The sequence below is a fragment of the Prinia subflava genome, chromosome 4 (genome assembly GCF_021018805.1).
Source record: "Prinia subflava isolate CZ2003 ecotype Zambia chromosome 4, Cam_Psub_1.2, whole genome shotgun sequence".
NCBI classification, from domain to species: Eukaryota; Metazoa; Chordata; class Aves; order Passeriformes; family Cisticolidae; genus Prinia; species Prinia subflava.
Window position 1 is genome coordinate 17,091,022 of NC_086250.1, and position 20,619 is coordinate 17,111,640.

At 40.8% G+C, this 20,619-nt stretch overlaps 1 protein-coding gene across 3 annotated transcripts in view; it reads left to right on the top strand.

The window, feature by feature from the left end:
* The window catches only part of TBXAS1 (thromboxane A synthase 1), a 238,149-nt gene that overhangs the window by 53,942 nt on the left and 163,588 nt on the right, over positions 1 to 20,619 (top strand). For 2 of the 3 annotated variants that reach the window (XM_063395672.1, XM_063395673.1), the window contains one exon: positions 9,469 to 9,562. In XM_063395672.1, coding sequence (XP_063251742.1) covers positions 9,469 to 9,562 — 94 coding nt within the window. Of the gene's footprint in view, positions 1 to 9,468; positions 9,563 to 20,619 lie in introns of those variants that run through there. The other variant, XM_063395674.1, reaches the window with a different exon arrangement.

The window sequence follows — 20,619 nt, forward strand, 5'->3', positions numbered from 1 at the left end:
AAAGGAGCCTGAGTTTATTTTTCTATTACCACACGGCTTTGAACCCCACTTCTGTACTTCCTCTCGCTGTTCATGTGTGCATGAGCCCTGAGGTTGGAAGGATTTTCCTTCTTCCCTTCAGAAATTAATGTTTCTCTCTCGTGACTCCAGTTATGTTCTTTGCTTTTCGTGAAAGGAGCTCCAGACACCCTTTACTTTAATTCTAGTGGTATTAAATCATGCAGCAAAGCAGAGCTCTAGACTTGCACTGTTTAGATGCATGCATGGTAGCTCCTCTTGTTCAATTCTGAGGCTTTGCAGCCAGCACCAGTGCTATTTCATGATGTAGCAGATTGCCATTTATTCCTTCAAGCAGTCTCACTTCCAGTGGGTCTTTCTGTGCTGCTTCATGTGCCTGGGTCAGCCACCTGCCAGGACATAGGATTGCTCCTCCAGAGGCACTTTTGCTTCCTCTGTGCCCTAAATATTTGAAAATGAAACAGGTCTGTGTGAAGTACAATTTAATAGTTTGTGGTAGTGGGGCTTTTATTGTTGTTGTTGCTATATGGAAAGATGAGGGGAATGAAAATCTGAGCAAGAAAGATAAAGATCTTATCTACTCATGGCATCACACTACTGGTTTTCAAGTCATGGGGAGCAGGTGGTGTTTCCATTACTAATTTCAAGTTTATCATACACTGTCTGGTATGTAGAGACGTCATAGCATCTTTCTTGTAATAAAGGGTCAGACAACATTGTCACTGTCACCCTGTGCTGTAATGGATTAGGCCCTGCATAAAATAACTAGCTATGAGCTGAGATTTTATGTATGCTCTCAGACTGTGGGCCAGCACCTCTTTAAGTCTCGTTTACTTTATTATAGGTGGGTCTGTGAGCACCACAAATTAAAGTGGTGTGATGCTCCCATGATACAACTCTATTTTAAATTGCTTGTTACTTTATCAAACCCCAAGCAGTTAGGATTGAAGTTTCCCAGGGCTGCTGTCTGTCTTATGTGGAATTATTGAAAAATTTTAGTTAAAATGAGCTCCATAATTTCTGAGACAAATGCTAAAGGAAAATGTTTGGTTTTATTTTGGGACTCTCTTGGGGGTTTGGTTTTTTTCATGATTTTATTATTCTTAAGAAGTGATATTCTGGTTTTTATATTAGCTTTAAAGCAGGATTTTAGTATTTGGTGAGAGGAGGTGGGCTTTTGTCAGTGGATGTACTTTTTGCCTTTCTCATGCAAATTTGGGCAATTTGTCTTTGAAAAATTAAGTTAGCACATGTTCACTGGAATCTCTTCTGTTTCTATCTAATTTTAAGGTAATGTTTCTGATTCTGTCTTTGCTAAGCACAATCCCACCCTTTTTGTGTGTGGAGGCCTGGCCAGGCAGCAGGTCCCTGAGAGCAGTTGGTGGCTCTGAGATCAGGGACTGAGAGAAGCCTTCCTCTAATGGGACTGTGTTGGGGTGTCATAGCAGCAATGAGATTTGGGCACAAGAACTGCAAGTGGGGAGCCTGTGCAAACATTTTGACAGGAATGAGGTTAGGCAAGGAGAAACTGGGGTCAATTGCTGCATGTAGGCAGGTGCATGGCTGGTACAAACCAGTGTGGGACTGTGTTGGGAAGGGATCATTTGGGGAGCTCATGACAGGAGGTGCTGCAGGGCCTGGGTGAGGGTGGCAGTGAGTCAGCTCCAGCGAGAAGCAGAGGCTGGGGCTGGTGGCAGGTCCATGGATGAGGAAGAACAGGAATGTGGTGATACTGCCAGAGGAGCAGATGACAGCTTGCTGGTATGATGTCAGCATCCAGAAAGAAGCTTAGCATTTTGGTTTAGGAACTCTAGGAACTCTTCAATTTTGCTGGTTTTTTTCTCTCTGAGGAAGTATTGAGAGACTCTCTGCAGGCTATACCTCACAGCCTGTCCCTTCTGTGAAAGGCAACCTGCCTCTTCTGTCAGCTCTTCCGTTAGCTCACTTGGCAAAGGTCTCTGACATAGTCTAGGGTCTTTTGATGACCCGTGTGGATGGAAAATGATTCAATGTGATGTATTTTTAATGATTTTTTTGCTTTTTTAAAATGAGATCTTGCAAAGAAAATTGTGTTAAAGACACATTGTTGAGGTTGTGAAGTCAAGCCCACACAAGTTAGGAAATGCCAGAGCAAAGCACAGCTGTGGACCATTAATTCAGGCTCTCTGAACACCATGAAATGATCTCTGGTGCTCTGATCACGTATGTCTCTGGTTGATAGGACCTTTGCCACATTCAGTGCACTAGATGGGTAGTGGCTCCTTGGTGTTAACTTAAATATAAATAAATAGAATTAGTTCATGTGCTATGTAATCATGAGTTCTGAGCATTTATCCAGAACTGTCTCTAGGGAGGTGAGTTGTCCCTGCAGTCTGTCACTACTGCTTATTTGAGCTTACAAGGGGGAAATTGCCTGGAGTTTGCTCCAGTTACTTTGTCCCTGCTTTGCTACCTGCCACATGTATGTTGACAGGCTGGTCTCAAAAAAGGGGATGGGACTGTGTTCCCCACCTCACCTTCAGTTAAGGGAGATGTCTCTGGTCCTAAAGCACTGGGAGGCATTGAGCCTCTTGAAGCAAGCTTGTTTTCCCCAGGGCTTTCCTGGCAGGGTGTAACATCATGAAAACCTTGTGCCAGCTGGTTCTTAATGGTGCTGAGTGGTTCTGCATGTGCTGTTGCTATTGCAGAACGTGGTACAAGAGCTGAACTCCAGAACCAGTTCTCTGACAGCAGCAGACACTGGGCAAGCTGTGTGATAGACCACAAGTACATGGAATAAAATATGAAAGGTAGCTGAGGTTGGTAGGCTCTAGAGGGAAAGCCATATGGCTTTGCCTGCACCCACACCACTACTTGATGTGTTGCTAAATAACGTTTTGGGACTTCAGCCACCATAGCACTGCAACCCCTTTTTGGCCTAATGAAATAATGAGCCAGTGGCCTAATAAGTACCTTCCTTATGTCAATGAAAATCCAGAATGATCAGGCTCCTAAGCAGAATTTTCTCCTTCAGTTTAAATGTGAAACTGCTTCCTGCATCCATACAATTCTTCCTGGTATGTAGGAACAGCTGAAGTGCATACAAAAACTGATGTCATGTTTTCTGCAAACAGAGTTGCATCTCTAGGTTATGAATTTGCATAACAACTAGGAAGGCTGATAAGGTTGAAACTTCATGTCCTTTTAATTAAGATGTCCATTTGCAAAATTAAGAGATGTAATTAGTTGAGGAGAGAGGGAAAAAAGTCATGAAATTTTACTATTCTTTTTGAATGCCATGTTTCTAGCAATGCACCTGCTTTTGTGAAGTCCTGTCTTCCTGTCTGAAACAAGAACATTTATGGCCTTGAGGTGGTACCATTTTCTTCTGTATGCCCCACAATATCTGTCTGATTAAACAGGCACTTGAAGAAACTGCTCCTTAATAAAGGCGTGGTGCCAGTGGTCCGAGGGAGTGGAAGGGCAGCTTGGTGTGTGGTTGGGAGCAGGGCTGGGAGATGAGCTGAGCTTAGCTATCAGCCCTGACCCAGCTGTTCTTGCAGGCGTCATGTACGGCCTCATGGATGCCCCAGAGCTCAGATCTGCTGTGGACAATCCTCCTGGTGAGGAGACTCCTCTTTGGGGTCGAGTGGGATGGAGCTCCCACCTCTTTTCCCATGGTTATATATAGCTGTAAGGAGCCAACTGCCTCTGCTGCTGTTGACCTCCATTGTTCTGTTTAAAGGTGTTGAGCCAACAAAGAATGGCTGAAACTGTGGATTTATGACTCTTGTTCATTTGCTCTTTATTTGGAAAAGTCACCACCCAGTGTGAAGAGGTTGCACTCTGAGAGAGGTGATGAAATATTGTCATTGACCTGCTGCATGGACCATCTGTCTCTCGCAGGGCTACTCTGGAATATGGTGAACAGGGTTGCTCCTTCTGTGAGGGCTTTTTCATTTAATTGGCTTTGATTCACTGCTAATTTTTTAGAACTTAAATCAAAGCAACTCCCAAACTTTAAATACACTGTGGCAACCTGAAGCCTTATTACAACTAATCTCTTGAGACTATCAGTTCTCTTTAGAGACATGAAGGAAATTGTTTGACAGACCAGAACAGTATGGATTAAAAGATGATTGTTAGCAGATAAATGAGGCATAAATTTAATATTGGGCGTATAATATTGCCTTTTCTGCATACTATTCCTGATCTATTAGCAAATATTTCAATGAAATAATGTCCTGTAGTCATTTAGGTTTTGCAGCTGGAAAACATCTGCCCCTGTGGAGGCAGATGGTGCAAGTGTGTGCAATGTCTCTCTTTTTCTTGTGCAATTATGTCAAAATTAAGGCTCTGGGAGTGCATGCAAGTGATTAAGGAGTGCAAGTGTTACATGGAAGTTCTCATTATCCCTGAAACTGTTATTACATCCCTACAAATTCATGGTTAAAAAGTACAGATTTGTTGAGCTTGAAAATTAAATTGCAAGACTCAAATATCCTTATCCCAAACTGACTAAAGTGTCTCTTGAAGATTAATTTCAGTTCATTCTTAGAGGTATACTTGTGGATATTCAGGTTCTGTTTTTTGGAGGTATAGTAATAATTCCATACTCTGAGCTTGATATTCTACACATCCAAGCGTATTTTTGTTCAGAAAATCCCAGCTTTTCCACCAGAGGTACTGCTGGGTAACAGTAATAGGCAATTTGATAGCCTGTGTTGACCAAGGAAGAGGGATTATAATTTCCCCATTTTTCTCCCTTCTGCTTTCTGAAGGACTGTCTTTTGGGGATGGACAGCTAATTTAATTTTGTGGATTTGTTTTGTTTTTTCTTTCAGTGAGTACACTTTCTGGAGGTAATAATCAGCACAGGCTGTATCCTTCTGGGATGGGATCCACTTTGACTGCAATACTCACCCACTTGCAAGAGCTGTTTTCTGTGTGTTCTTTTGTCAGAATGGGACCTGATAATGATTTTCTACCTTAAATATCCTGGGGAGCAGACAAGAGGAAAGACTTAAGTGATGGCACCTCTCCAGTGACACTGCTGCAGTATTCATAATGCAAAATTTCCCAGAGAGGGCTGAGAGCTGCAAGTTTATAGTCAGCTTTGGGATGATGTTTTGGTGAGACTGGGCTCCCAGGGATGCTTGTATATTTTGTATATTTTTCATGAGTCATCATTGTAATGTTGGGGAGGCTACCTTTATTTTGAGTGTTATCACTAATTTGTGAGCAAAATACATCCCAGTGTTAACTGGGATCTGGTATGGGAGTATGTAAATAGAGGCAAATAGGTAAAAATGCATGGCGATTGTCTCTCTTTTGGCAGGAATGACTTCTATTATCTCAGCAAAATACTTTGTTTTCCCAGTCAGTCTTGCAAAACAACAGACCTTCCAACTCACAACAATGAGATTAAATAATATCACTTTTTTTTTTTTTTTTTTTTTTTTTTTAATGTTTGTGTCCCAGTTTGTAGCTTTTTAGATATTATTAGGTTGTGTGTTGCTCAGATGTAGATGGAATGACGCACTTTCTGTATTGGAAGAAATTTGGGGTCATTTCAACAGGATATTGAACTCCACAGTACAGAACTGGAAACTCTGTAATCTTGTCTTGTCTGCTACACAAATTGATGACCCTTAATGGTAGACCAAGTAATACTTTTTCTTTCAGTGCTGGTCAGTACAGATGGCTAGTTCTGTTGATAATATATCCTTCACAACTTATATTAATTATCTGTGTGTTTTTTTTTTTTTTTTTCCTCCACTGTGGTTTGTGGAGAGAAGTTGATATTTCAAAGAGTTTATATCTGCCATGCTGGCCTACAGGAATGTATTTGGCATGTTAACTTTCTTTTAACGGTTGTGTTTAATATATAGAGGGCATTTTGCTCTCAGAGGCCATCTGAATGTCTTCACAGGGGTATTGAATTGTTTATTGATCTTCATTGCTGCTGTTCCTATGGTTCTTTTTGATGTCTTGTCACTTAATTCAAAATATAATGCCAAGCTTTTAAATTAAGGGTTGTGCAGGAAGCTGTACTTGGGTAAATATTAGAGTATGTTTCTCTTTTGAGTGAGAATGTACTAGATTGTCCAGTAAATATTGCTGCCATCAGAGTTTCATCCTTTTCATGCCCCTCACTTCAGAGAGACTCATTCCTCTCTTCCTCTTAGACAAATTTGAAGTGTCTGGAGCATTATATTTTAGGTTTTATAAAAGTCTAATCGCTTATTATGCAATTAGAAGCTTACAGATTAGTTCCCTGATTAAAAAGATAAATTTGATTAATTTTCTTTCATTTTCTTTAATGTTTTCCGTGTATTTATCTTACATTTGTTAAATTTGCTAGCTAAAAGTGTCTGTTGGTTCCCTCCTTCCACCCCCTTATTCTATCACCTTTTGAAAATTTTTAAACTTCTGGAGTAGACAATCATCAGTGGCAAGGAGTTCTATAGTTGTTATATTTATTTATTGGAAAAGTGTTTATTTTTAATCCTGCCATCTGAATATTCATTTGTGGATTTTCATACTTTATTTTAAATTTTGGGGTAATAACTCTTAATTTATTTTTTAAGCCTTGCATGATATTAAATATATTTGTCATAACCTGCATTGGTTTTTTTTTTTTTCATGATTAAGATTATATAGCCTGTTAGTTTATTTCTTGTACGGAAGTGGTTCCATATCTTTGGTTATCTCAGTCACCTCTTATTATCTCTTCTATTTCTACATTTTGCATTTGATTTAGCCTTTCTAGTCCATTGGCTGATCTTCTACTGTCACTGTGTACCCACAGCAACAGTAGGGGGCTTCCTGATAGCAGATTAATTTTTGTGATAAAGTAATGTAGAAGTGTGTTAAGTGGCAGAGTGAGAAATAAGACTTCCCACTGGTGATAAGGCAGGCTCGGAGCTGTTTCATTTAGATGTACAGCTTCTCCAGACAAATGGCTTTGCCTATGAGGCCATCCTGCCTGTTTGCACTTGCCCATCTTCTAGCCCACCTTCCCTCCCAGCAACAAAACCTGGGCACAGTTTTCCCAGCACACTCAGGATGCAGCTCCGAGTTACTGGCCAAGTGTGTGTCAGGGGGTGCTGAGTGACCAAATCACATAAATTGGCCTGTTTGGGCTATCACCGTCTTCTGGCTCAAAAAGCAGAGGCTTGTGCCACAAAGCTGTCAGATTTACGTATTGCTGGTGTTCCCTGTGTGTTATACAGGACAATTTTTCTTTTCCTTTTTTTCTTTTTTTTAAAAAGAAGTCTGTAAGGCACTCTTTCCTCTCTCTCTCCTCCACCCAAAATACTGAGAATGACTGGAAATATTGCAGAGATGGGGGAAAGCTTTTAATATTTAAGACTGCAGAAAGTAAGCTGTTGCATTAAAAAGAGTCAAAGTTAATTCTATGTGTGCAGTCTTACATCCTTCTTTTGTGCATGCTGCCCCTTCAGTCTTTGGTCACTTGCATACTGTTTTCTTTTCTGTGAAACATCAGGTACTTCAACAACACCAGAAATGTTGCAAAATCATAGAGTAGAGCTAGATGTGTTTATTGATGAAATTCTTTTTTTCTCCTGCTGGCTTCACCCTTTTGTTGTTGTATTTCAGTCTGTAGCTTGACGACACTGCTTCTCTCTCCCATCTCATTGTAAACTGTTGTTCCCTACCTTTCGAAAACCTACTTCAAATGTAACTGGATAAAAAGCAGTGGAAAAAACCACATTAGCAGGGGGAAAAGGAAAGCAAATCCTCAGCTGTATGAAGCTGCCAGTAATGTTCAGAAGCTGACAATAATGAACTGTTCATCTAAGTATAGTCTTCACAGTCTCTCTGTTTCTTACCTTGTGAAATGGTTCTCATTATTTTCTTTCCTTTTAAAATATTTGGTGGTCACATCATTTACTTTGTCTAATGTAAGCCTCTGTCGCAGTCACTCTTCACTTTGCTGTACATGAAAACCAGGGGTCTATAGACCGTCTGGTGTGCAGTGAAATGAGCAGTTAACTGTAGCCCAGCCTGGTGTTTTGTGATCTGCCATGTATTTTACAGTGAAAACGTCATGATAGCAAACTGAAAAATTGACAGGTCTTCAATCATTGACAGGGATTTTAATATTTTTCACTGTTTACATACCGAAGATGTGGACTTCGCTATGACACAAAGACACTTCAGGAACATTTCAAACAGCAGCAGCAGGAAAACAAAATCCTCTTTGGGGATGAAAATGTATCGTGTAGGCTGTTTTGTCATTTTAAAGCTAAAACATTATTTTGCCAAGAGTATTAGCTGAGGAAAATCTCATATTTTTTAAAGCCGTTAAGTAGCCAAGAAGTCAATAATATGTATAAAATGTTGAATTCTGTGCCTTTACTCCACGATACCTTGTCATACTTGACATAGTGTCCTTGCATAGACTGAGGACACATCATTTCTATTGGGTTTGTGAGAGGGTTTGTGTTTGTGAAGGTATGTGCTGCCCCATTTAAAAAAACCAAAATGGTTGCTATTCAAAAATGATTAAACCTCTATCTCCTGATTATGATTTTTCTAAAATACCTTCACAAAAGAAAATCCACTAAGAAAATAAGTACTGTGTTGCAGGAAATCTCAGCAAACAGAAATGCACAACAGAAGTTGTCTTTGGGTAATCAAAGCTGCTGCTGCTAGCTCCTGTTCTTTCGGATTTCACTAATTAAAGTCCATTGACTTAAATCCATTGTATGTATTAAGAAAGGGGGAGGAGAGGAAAAAGAAAGGCTCTGGGGTTGGGTTTTTCTTTTTTCCAGTATTGTCCCTGTCAACATGCCACAGTTTCATCTGAAACAAGGGATGCATGAAGCTTTTCAGCCTGGGTTTTACTTCCCTGTATTTTTTATATTTGTTTAATTTGCTGACTGGCAGCTCTAAAAAAAATCACTTAATCAGCATATCTGGCCCAAATACTAGGCTTGACTCGAACATACTGACAGTGTCTTGGCTCATGGACAACTGAGACTAGTTTGAATTTTTGTTCTGTAGTCTGTATAGGTAGAGGTGATGGAAGAAGAAAATAATCTGAGAGTCTGTCTTGTTCCTTTCCCAGCAGTGCCACCGAAGTCAAGCCCCAAATGCTTCTTTTGATCTTGTTTGTAACCTCATGTAGCTTTGGACCGTCACTTCTGGCTTACGAGACCCTCTGTGGGAAGAGGAGCAGCTCTCTAATTCCACTGCTCAATTTTGCAGGCTTGTCTTTGAGTCACTTGGTTCTTTTGCCCTCTCTGAAGCACCAGTGTATTGCATTTGCTTTTGTGACCCGAGGAGCTCCTAAGCCATGTAATCACCTTGGCAGTCCTGTCTGACCAATGCAGAAAGCATCTTCTCCCCCTCTGAATCCAGGGAAGTCATCTGAACTAGTTACTGTGGCAAGTCCTATCATGACAAGATCCAAAATTGACTTAGTACCTTATTTTTTCCCAGGTACTCCACATCTGCATTCTCCAAACTAAGCAGAGCAGGGATCCGACATCCTCCACCTCTTCCTTTCATTGGAAATCTGCTCTTTTTCCAAGAGGTAAGATATGTTTTTCTTTGCATCAATCAAAGTGATGGGAAGAGTGGATAGGAGACAGGAGGAATTGAAGGGAATCCTACAGTTCACTGGTACCACCTCTTCAGGCATGTCCCTCTGGAAAGGACAAGCAAAACTCAGATTTTTTGAATGAATTGGTAGAAGCAGTTGTGTGTAAGCAGCTCTAATTCCACGGTAAAGTAAACTTGAGGAAAAGAAAATGTGTAAGCTCCTGCAGTTAATTACTTGAGCTTTTCCAAGAAAGTTCACGCCCTCAGTGAAACAAACTTAGTTATGTGAATAGAGCAGATTATGTTAACTAGCCCCAACTGGTTTGTTCTGAGTGGTTTTGGCTCCTACAACCTTTCTGTTTGTTTGCACTTCTGCTGATTGTACACATTTATTTTAAAGCCTTTAATGTTGTTTGCTCCTAAGCAGTAACTGGAATTAGGTACCGCTGAATGTTGTTGCTATGTTGCCACAAATATTAAGACTGTGAGGAAGAGGAAGTGGTGGCGTTTTGCCTGCAGATTTTATTTCCTTATTTTTCTCACCCATCCTCTTTCACTAGACTGTTAATGCTGTGCTTTGTTCCTTGTTCCATTTCAGTGGCGTTGCTGAGGGTCCAAGATACCTTTATAATCAGGAGCTGCCATTTCTCTGGTTGGATCTTATAGTAAAATCTCTCCAGTGTGTGTCTGTTGCAGCCCAACAACTTTTCAGGAAATCTGGGCCAGCTCCCAGTTTCTCTGTTAAGTGCATGGTCATCAATATCCATGCTGAGATTTGAATTATTAATGAGAATATATTGCCTCTTACCTTGGTCTTCATGGTGATTGTTCTGTCAATATCTGACTCATTATTAGATAAAACCCTTTTAAATATCAGTTTTACATGTACATCTGATTTCATTTAGAAAATAGTATAAAAGGTAGACTTAATCTGCTCTAGATTAATTTGAACTGGAATTGGCAGGGTGACTTTAACTTACAAGTGATTCTGGTGGTATGGGATGCAGACCTTCATTTTTCGGGTTTCAATTCAGCTTGGTGGCAGAAAGCCACTCATTCTGTAGCTCCTTAGTTGTGACATCCAGATATCATTAGTTACCTGCTACCACTTGCTGTTACATAAAGGTGCCTAGAGACTAAGTTATTTTGGTATGTTCTAGATAGGTTTGTCCTGTGCCAGCATAGAAATGTAAAGGTTTTGGGAAATGACCCAAAATGATCAAATGGTCTGTTACACAGATTTCATTGCTAGAATAACATTCATGAAGTTAACTTAAATCGAAATAATGCAAAAATGTTGCTTCTACTGCCTTTTAGGAAGAACAATAAATTAAAGTAGCTAAGAAACTGTATCTTGGGATACCAAGAAATAACCGGTTTGGAACGGCGTCCAGTGGTGCAAAGCCACAAGCACTGCCAGGCTGCATGTCCAGCACTTTGGCATTTCACCACCCGTCCTCTCTACTGTGCTATCATTGTCAGTAGGAATGGGCAGGGAGGAGCCCAGGCTCCTGGTAATTATTCTTCCTCCCCTCATGTATTTTGCCATTTTTTCTGGATCTCTCTTGGGGCTGCTTCCCTAGAATAGTGCCCATAGCAATGAGCCACCAATGGCAGCCCTGCTTTTATACTGCAGCCTCTTGTCTATGAGAGCATTACCAGGGACACAAGCGCTCTCACTGCAGTCAGTAGAGGACATCGTCCACTTTCCCTTCCCCAGCAGGGGAGAACCAGGCGTTGCCCATCACCTTGCTGGAAATAGGAATGGTTTTAAGGGCTTAGCAGTGAGGGAAACAGCTGTGCATGAATAGTGGCTTGTTGGGGTTGGATTTACTTTATATACATATATTTTTTTAATAGAATGTAAAAAAAGGTTGATTTGTTCTGTTATTCCATCTATAATATTAAGAAGTTCTTGCCCTTCTGTGTTTATGCAACCACTCTCTTTGCACTGAAACAGCTGTTTGGAGCGTCTCCCTTTTAAACAGGCTGGCTCTTTCTTAGTGTTGCTAATCTTGTGCAGGGAAAACACATCAGCCACATTCCCATTAAATCATCAAACTAGTGCTTTTCAACCGTGAACATTTATTTCAAAGGAATTAATGAATGGTGACTAAGAGGAATGAATTGATATGTGCCGTATGGGAATCTGCATATGTGTAATTCATACTTTTCCAATTTGGTCTGCAAATTAACACAGGTTGAAAAGCCCTGAACACAAGTGAGATTTGGAAGATAAAAGGAAATCGAGAGGCTTCAACATATGCAGCCTTGTGTCCTCATCTCATGGATTCAGGGTTTTCTCCAATAATATGATTGCTAGAAATGTAAGGAAAAGAAATAAAGCAGGAGAGGAAGTCCCTTTGACATAATAGAGTGAATCTAGGACCTGTGAATTTAAGAAAAAAATATTAAATGTCAAAAAATCTCACCAAAATTGCATAAGCAGTATTTTACAATTTGTAATGGTATAAATTCAAGGGTTTGCTTGTCTTCTCCCCTACTTGGGTGTAAATCACTTCTACTGAAATAAATGGAGTTTCCTGTTTTGCTGCACTGTGCATGTAAACAGAGCTTCAGGCCTTACCCCTTTTTTTTTTTTTTTTTTTTTTTGCAATTCTTATTCTTTAAATGTGCCTGAAAACAAAGGAACAGTGCAAGCAGGATTTGACCAGTAGTGCTGGGTTGTGGGGTATTTAATAAACTTTCAAAGGTATTTTAAACAAAAAACTATTCTGTTAATGAGTTTTATTATTCATTTATAAAGAATAATTTCAGGGATTTCTTGAACAGTGCATTTTCTTTGAGTAAAACAATAGTAGCTGTTAATATAGTGTCTCTGAGAGAGGAAGTGTGGAAAGTAAAGTGGCTAAGGAAAAGGCAACAGGAAAGACCTATCTCCATCACAGAAAAGGAGAGCTTAAGAGCTGGCTTGGGGAAAACAAAGTTATTTTACTGTAAGTCACCCCTTCTCTCTCAAGTAAAATAAAGGGAGATAATCACACTCTGAAACTAAAACATATCTAAGTTAATCGGCTTATCTCAACAATGAGAAGATAGGAAATTATTGCAGTTCTGCAGCTGGGAAATTATCTGAGTCTAAGATATTAGATTAAAAATTCTTCCATTGCATGAGAACAATTTGTGGTGGGTAAGTCTGATGTAATAGTAAATATGATTAGGCTGCTTAAAAAAAGCAACATGTTCAAATTTTTCCAATAACTGAGCAGACTTGCAGCCAGCAGGCTGCTGTTTTTCTACAAATTCCTGACTGTTTGCTCACCTCTCCATGTGCTTCATTTTTCCTGTGAGTCTGGAAAAACGTGAGGGTTGTTTGTGATAGCTGTGTAATGGTTGACGCAGGGGTGTACCCAGCATGGACTTTCACACATGGATCTATATGGGCTTTATAGCAGCAGGTTGTAGAAAAACTAAACCAAGCTTTTATTAATTCCCAGGCTAATGATTTTATTATGTGACAAATGCCCTGAAAACTGAGAAGCCACATATCTGCATCGCCCTTTCTCTCTCTTGACCTGTTGCTATGGCTGTGCTGTGCTTTTCTCCCCCCTTCCCATTCCTTCCCTAAAAATGACAGCCATGCTGATTTTAGATGTCATTAGCTTTGACATTTGCACGGCCCTGGTCCTGTACCTTTGTGCACTGCTCCCTACCCAGCCTCCTGGGGAGGCACACTGTGCTGCAGCAGCTTTGGGGCTGCCCCTGATGCTTTGGGGCTGTGGTAGGTGTGTGAGTGGGTGCCTTGTTTTGGTCCTTGGTAGTGGGATAAGCAGTTGCGTGCAGCTGAGTGACGTGCTTTGGGTCTTTATAAAGGCGTGAGCGTGTGTCACTTTCCTCCTATTACTCCTAGCAAGCTCCAGTGATGCTTTTGACTGTCTGTGTGCTTGCATCCCTGCCTTGCATGTTAATGAAAGACATCACTCTCTTTAGCCCCTCTCAGCTTGGACAGGATACTCTTTGTTTACTCTGTTTATTTCAGTCTGGCCTACTTGTAGATCCTGGGCTACCCCGGAGCGGCCCATTTCTGCTGAATGGGAGTGAGGGCTGTGTGGGTGCTTTGTCTTGCTTTCAGTTTAGGGTCTGGCTGGGCTGTGTTGTTTTACGGCTGATGGGCGGGAGTGGAAAAGGGGGGAGTGCAGGGAGGAAGCAGAGAGCAAATATTATTTTTTTTTCTTCATTACGCATCTGCCAAAAGCATCCTTTGAGTTGGACGTAAAGGAAAATAAAAGGCAGAGCCCTTGCAGGAATGAAATTACCCCATGTCTAATTTTTAGCCTAGAAAGGACTGTGTGGGTGCTTAGAGAAAGAGGCTGCAGTGTTTACTGCTCTGGAATTTAATGACACAGCATTTAAACCTAAACAAGGTTGGAGAGAGGCAAACGGTGAGGGGAGCAAAAAGGGGGCAAAGGGAGGAAAAGGAGCTATCAGGCTCTGGACCTGGATTGAATTACAAGAATAATATGACTTATATTGACAGTGAAAGCCTGCATATGGTTTTGTGTTTCTTCGTGCAGATAAACAACAGAAGAACGAGATAGGAAGTGTGTTTTCCAACTTGATAGCTATTTGTGTGGACCCAGAAAGGTTGGCTGTGGCATAAGCAACCAACCTGTCTTTATCTCCCCAAGATGGCTGTTTGCATCTGCTGTGGGCTGCTGGTGACCAGAACAGACCTCTTGGGGTGATCCAGGTCTTCTCTTACATCCTGGGAATACCACTACCCTAGGCTGGGAGGCATGTACATGCATGTGGTGCAGATCTAAACCTAGCCATTTCACTGTCTGCAACATGACAGAAAACCTAGGGTTAGATGTGGGTTTATGTGTACATTTCTACATCTATAAAGCCAGTCTTTCTCCCCTTTAAAGATGTGTGTTTTCCTAGTTTCATCTGATAGTCTGTGTTACCTCCTTTGATCAGATGTTAGCATTGTCAGATAACAAAGTTGGTGCAGTGTTTCTCTGTGGGAGCCTAAAGCAGGAAATCAAGACAATCAGCTGTCTCCCAATTGACTGAATGCCACTTGCAGCCTTCAGCAAGGCCTGGACCTCAGTTTCTGAGATGAGCATCAGGTAGAGCTGTGTTGTAGCTCACCCCAGGTTCTCCCTGCACTGGGGGTCTCAGCAGGGTGAGCCTGTGTCTGGAGAAGCAGTGTGCACACCTCAGAGACCCTTCTGTAGAGACACGATGTCCTTGGCTTCTTTGCACTTGCAGCGTTTCCCATAACTGTGTTTGCAAGATACACCTGAGTGTGACGTCAACTTTAAATAACATTTATGGATGCTGAGACAGCTCTAGGGTGCACAAAGCAATGGGTAGGTTTCATGTGATAGAAAAAGGGGATGAATCATCACTGCCTTGCTGATGAATAATGATGACCCATGTAATGAAGGTGGTAGTGGTCATGACAGATGCCTTTGCTCTTCTGGGCTATAACATTTTTCCTTTGAGGGAAGAAACAATTCCTTGTTGTATTACAAGGAATAGTGTGCTGATAGTGTGGCTTTTTCCTAGAGTAGCTCTAACATTTATTTTTGTGCAGGACCATATGAATGCTTCCCATAGATCTCAGTAGGTGCCCCTAGAAGGACATGTAGACTTCATTGATAAGCATCACCCTGATTTTGGTATCCCTTAACCCATGCTTTGGCTGTTTTTTTTTCACACACTTCATGCTTGCCCTATTAAATGCTGCATGGGGGAGAAGAGGCAATGGTTGGGGCAACTGGTAGCTCTTAAGTGGAGAGGGGATGATGTTGTCTGTGGCAGCACAGCAAGTGAGAAGAGACTCCTTAATCACATTTCTGGTTTTTGTCAGACTCTCAGTGTGATCTTGGGTGAGTCTGACTGAGGCAAAGCTTTCTTGTTTTCTGAATAAGCAAATCTCTTTCTTTTGCTTCACCTTGGGCCTCTTTTATCCATCTGCAAAACAGTAAAGATGGTGTTCTGAAGTAGATGGGTCTGCTTTTTGATCAGTTATGGTGAAACATTTTGGACATGTTCTCTGGGGCCTGTTTGATTTGGGGAAGCTGATATCACTGCTGTCTTGAATGGACTGAGATGCTCCAATGCCAGAGGGAGTTCATATGTTTTTGCAATATTCACAGAGCAGTGGGGCTCTGAATTAATGCCAGGCCTGAGTTCTGGCCTACAAATGAAGGCATCTCAGTGAGGTGATCCCAAGATAACAGCACTGAAGGATACTTCTCTTTTGTGCCATCTTTGACCACTGTCCTTTGATGAGTTTTTGGTGGCAGCTGTCAAATGACTGCCCAATATCAGTCAGAGTAGAGGTATACATCACTGAAATGACACCTGGCTTGTGTGAATGGTGTAGGGAGTTTTGCCACGTTATGTCTTTTGGAGAGTATATTTGCACGTTCATCACATAACCCTCTGGAATTTGCTATGCAGCCTGCTCTTCAAGCAGTGTGTACTGCTAAATTAAAGCCAGCTCTGGCCTGACATGCAGCAGCATTGAACCCAAACAGCTGCACTACACAGTGGGCTGAGAGAATGGGATGATGTATAGTTGCAAAGGTAGTGGCATACAGGTAGAGGCAGTGATTACAAACTGGACTTGGGCTCCAGAAGAAGTAGAGACCCTCACCTTGAAAAGCAGCAAAGTAGGGATATGTTTGAACAGGAGGATTCCAATAACTGTTGTTGTGAACTCAATGGACTTTTACATGTGAACTTGAAAAAGTGGGACTTTTTCTTGGTGTGACTATATTCTCTTCAGGTTTGCCTGTAGTTGCACTGGTCTGGAAGAAGTGAGGTTGGAATAGATAAAATCTTCCAGTCCTTGAAATTAGGAAAGAAAGTAACAGAGTCAGGGATACGATCCATAAGAGCAACACTGTTATTTTACATGAAATTGTAACTTGCTTACATTACCTGTCAATTTGGAGTTTGGATGCAGCCTATGTTGTTCACCTTCTTACTGCATGTGGAGAACCCCACATCCAGAAATCCAGTTCTTCTCTGTCAGCAAGACCAGTTTGTGTAATAATGGTCAGGTATCACTTGTAATGCTAAAATTATAGCAGGCTCAGACTGGGTATTGTGAACAGTTGTTATCCATGAGCCAACAAATTTAGCAGAGTCTTAACTTCATTAGCAGTGTCTAAATGCATTAGCCATATGCTCCTCAGCATATGGGTAAATACATAACAATTTATTTTCATTAGGCTTTTCTTACAAGTGCTGCTAGCCTAAGCTCTACTAGAAATGTTTACAGCATGACATGTCTTTTCAGATAAGAAGCTAGCCTTCTGTACAGCAAGTCATCCTGAAAGGGTGACAAGCAAGATACTTCCCTACTCCTTTCTGGGTGTAGGCAGCTACAGTTGTTGTGGGTCTGATCTGCTGCATCTAGCTAAGCTTGGTTTCTGCAAGGCTTTATATTAAAATGAATAATAGAAGGCTTTGGAGAACTGCCTGTTCAACCATTTGCTGGTAAATCCCTGGTATTCATTGTCTGCTGCCTGTGATGCACCTTGGATGGCATCACCACCTGGTAGCTTTATAAGACTCGTGATCTTCTAGGTTCTTCCCACTTTCCCCCCCTTTTCCAGGCAGGATGTAGAATTGAAATATAACTTTTCCTAAGAGGGACCAAGTGTCAAATTAGGTCATACTCATGGCCTGTAGTCAAATGGATGTGGTGATGGAAAGGCAGGGTGAGTTTGTAGGGTGAGCACTGGGCAGGGCTGTGAGGGCTTCAGTAGCTGCAAAGTGGCACGGATGCAACTTGGCCATTGTGTGCTCAGCACTCTTCTAATTTCTCAGAAATAAATGAAAAGCTATTTTATTAAGAGCTTTTATTTTATTTTATTTTTATAAGCATTTATGCAGCTTGATCCAGGAACTCAAGGTGCCTAGAAAGGCATTGTAGAGTAAGAAAGGACCGATCTAATCGGAGAGGTAGAGAGTTCAAAAGTTAATCTGTTTCTCCACAGCCTCAGAGGCCTTGGTGCATGTCTAAATTTAGATGGTAATGTGAAACAAGAATCAACTAGAGTTGGAATCTAATCAGGTTTTTTGAGACCTGACTGTTTTTTTTGTTGTTGTTGTTGGGTGGCTTTTTTTGGTTGGCTAGTTTTTAGAAAAGAAAAATCAACAGAAAACCTAAACAAACCTGTGTGCTTTAAAAAGAAATGTATTTCAAATAACAGTATTTTCTTTCTGTCATTGTCATCATGTATTGCTGATGAACGGATGAAGGAACTGAATTATAGTCTTGGATTGTCCTTGGACTTTTTGAATTTTCATTTTGTTTATTAATTGTTAGCCCTTTTTCCTGCTTACATTTTGTAATTTTGTAATATTCTTTGAATTTTAGGAGATTTATAGTAAGGCAGAGGGAAAAGTGAAGTGTTCTTTAGACAGTTGCCTTGGATCAGTTTTAAATATTCAGGTAGCAAAAAAAAAAAACCTCATTGAACTTTGGTAACTTATTTTATCTTACTACAAGAAAATAGAAAACTATAAACAAGGGAAAAAGAAACTGAGCTATGTGTTCCAAAATATTCTCAACTATGTATTTTCATAATAAAGTATGCAAGAAATAAACATTAAAATAATTAAATAATTGACAATTAGTATTTCATATTTGCTGAATTTCCGTATTTTTTGTGCATTACATCTTTTTTTTGTTTCTGTGAATGTAGAAAACTGTTGAATTTCATAGGCAGGATGATGCGTAGGTTGATCTAGGTAGGATTAGTGAAAGTTAGGCTAAAGAAGCCATAAGAAGTCACATACAGTGATGAGTTGAAATATTCCCTGTGAAGCTGAGTGAGACTTTAAACATAGTTGTTATTCTGCTGAATGGTGCTCTTCCTGTTCCACTCAAAAGGGAGAAAGCAAAAAAATGCATGGAAAGAGAAGGTGTTGGAGGGAAGTCTCTCTTTGGACACACAGAGAAAGGGGGTGATGAAACCCCAAAGTCTTCCCTGATTTGCCTCCATTTGCTTTTATTTCCATATATTGAGAGGAAACAGTAGGTGATAAACCCTAGATATGATAAGGGATGTTGTGGCTGTAGAGAGTAGTCTAGGAAAGAAGCACAAAAGCGTATGAATAAGAACTTGATGATTGATACATGATACGTGATTGATACATGATACATGATTTTTGCAGAGACGTGAACACATCTGCTTCATGTGTTAAAATCTGTGTACTCTGCAACATGTGGTATGTTGTGAAAAGTGTGTGACGAGGCAGAAGGAGGAAGCGTAGCACTTGATTTATCCTTATTTTTGTTCTACTTCTGAAGGCAGAAGCACCTTGCAGTCAAGGTGGAGTGGAAAAGGCACTTGATCACAGAGAAGAGGGAAATGGGAGAGTTTTGGGGAAAAAAAGCTGTTGGTGACCTTATGCCACAGGTCTCTATTTTAATAAAGAGTCTCATAAAGTTCATCACAGATAGAATTAGGGACCTTGCAAATATCTCGTAGTTATATTTGTGTTTATATTTTTCCCTACCTCTTTTTTTTTTTCTCCCCAGAGCCCCAGGGACCCATCTCTGAGACCTCATAAACGCGAGATTTCATTTTCTAATGCTATTTCATTTCCTGGATGGAGGACCTGCCATGAGAAGACCAGACCTCAAATTATAATAGCCCTATAAATAACTCCCTAAGGCAAAGGGAAAAAAGAAAGCCTTTGAAAGACAACCGCAAATGCAAAAATGGAGGTTTTGGGTTCCTGCAGAACCAGACTAAGGAGTTCTAGTTAGAACATGGTTAATTTTTGGGTTTCCCTGTTTATCTCTTTGCACTATTTATGTAAAAAATTATATCTCAAAAGTCCTCAGAGGTCTTTTGCTTGAGCTTAATTTTCTAGTGTTTTGTTGCCTTTTGGCCTGTCTTTCGATCCTGCTAAAAAAATGGGATTTTCAGGTAAAACTGAAAACAATCCAACAAACTGACTAAAACAAATACAATCATAGATTGAGTAGAAATAGTCTGAAAATGCAACTTTTTCTTCTTTCTGGGTGAAGTCGTTTTAATTCAGCACACCCAGACAGTCTGCCTGCTTTCTGCTGGAAATCTGTGCGGAATTGGCACATTGACTAGAATAAAAACATTCCCGAGGAATCGGCGTGTTCTGTCAAAACATTTGAACAGCTCTTGTCTCCCAGAGCACAGCACTGCTCTGGAGCCGGCGAGGGAGCTCTGCAATGCGTGGTGCAGGCTTCCCCTCCAACCTCCCATCTCAAATCCACCTTTTTGCATAAGCACAGGCCAAGTGTTTCAGGTTCAGTTATATTTAGCTGTGGAGGTAGCAGAGAAGGCAGTTTTCAAGAGCCTTTTGCACCATGGTTGGACCTGCGTAAGGCTGTTCTGCCTCTGTTCCCACTAAGGCTCTGTTGCACATGGAATCTTTTAGGTTGCAAAGGATTCTTGAGTCCGACCGTTAACCCAGCAGTGCTGAATCCACCACCAAACCATGTCTCCAAGTGTCTCATCTACATGTCTTTTAAATATCTTCAGGGATGGTGACTCAACTACTTCCCTAGGCAGCTTGCTCAGTGCTTGACTACTTTTGATGCAGAATTTTTTCCTAGTGTGTGAAGGAAAGTCATGGAGTTAAGTTTGGAGGATCCCAGTATCTTTCTGGAGCAGACTGGCTCAATACCCCAGTGCCTGGGGACAGGTAGGCTGGCAAATCTGAGCTCCAGAAGTCCTGCTGCACAGGGATGGGACTCCCCCCCAACAGATGTCTCAGTGCCATGTCTTTTGCTGCTGCATGACTCTGCTACATGTGAGGTTATCCTCCAGCAGCAAAGTTCAACCTCTGTGTTGTGGAGTAATAACAATAATAATAATAATTTTTATGATTTGATCAATTAAAAAAATTGTAATCTTTGGCTAGAAAGTGGTACACAGCAATTTCAGTATTTAACAGAGCAAAGTGTGATGAAACTCAACCTTTTCAGCTTGACACTGATTGCTTTACTTTTGCTAAGTAGTATCTTAATCCCCCAGCACTGAGATGAAAGGGATCTTGCAAGTACGCTCT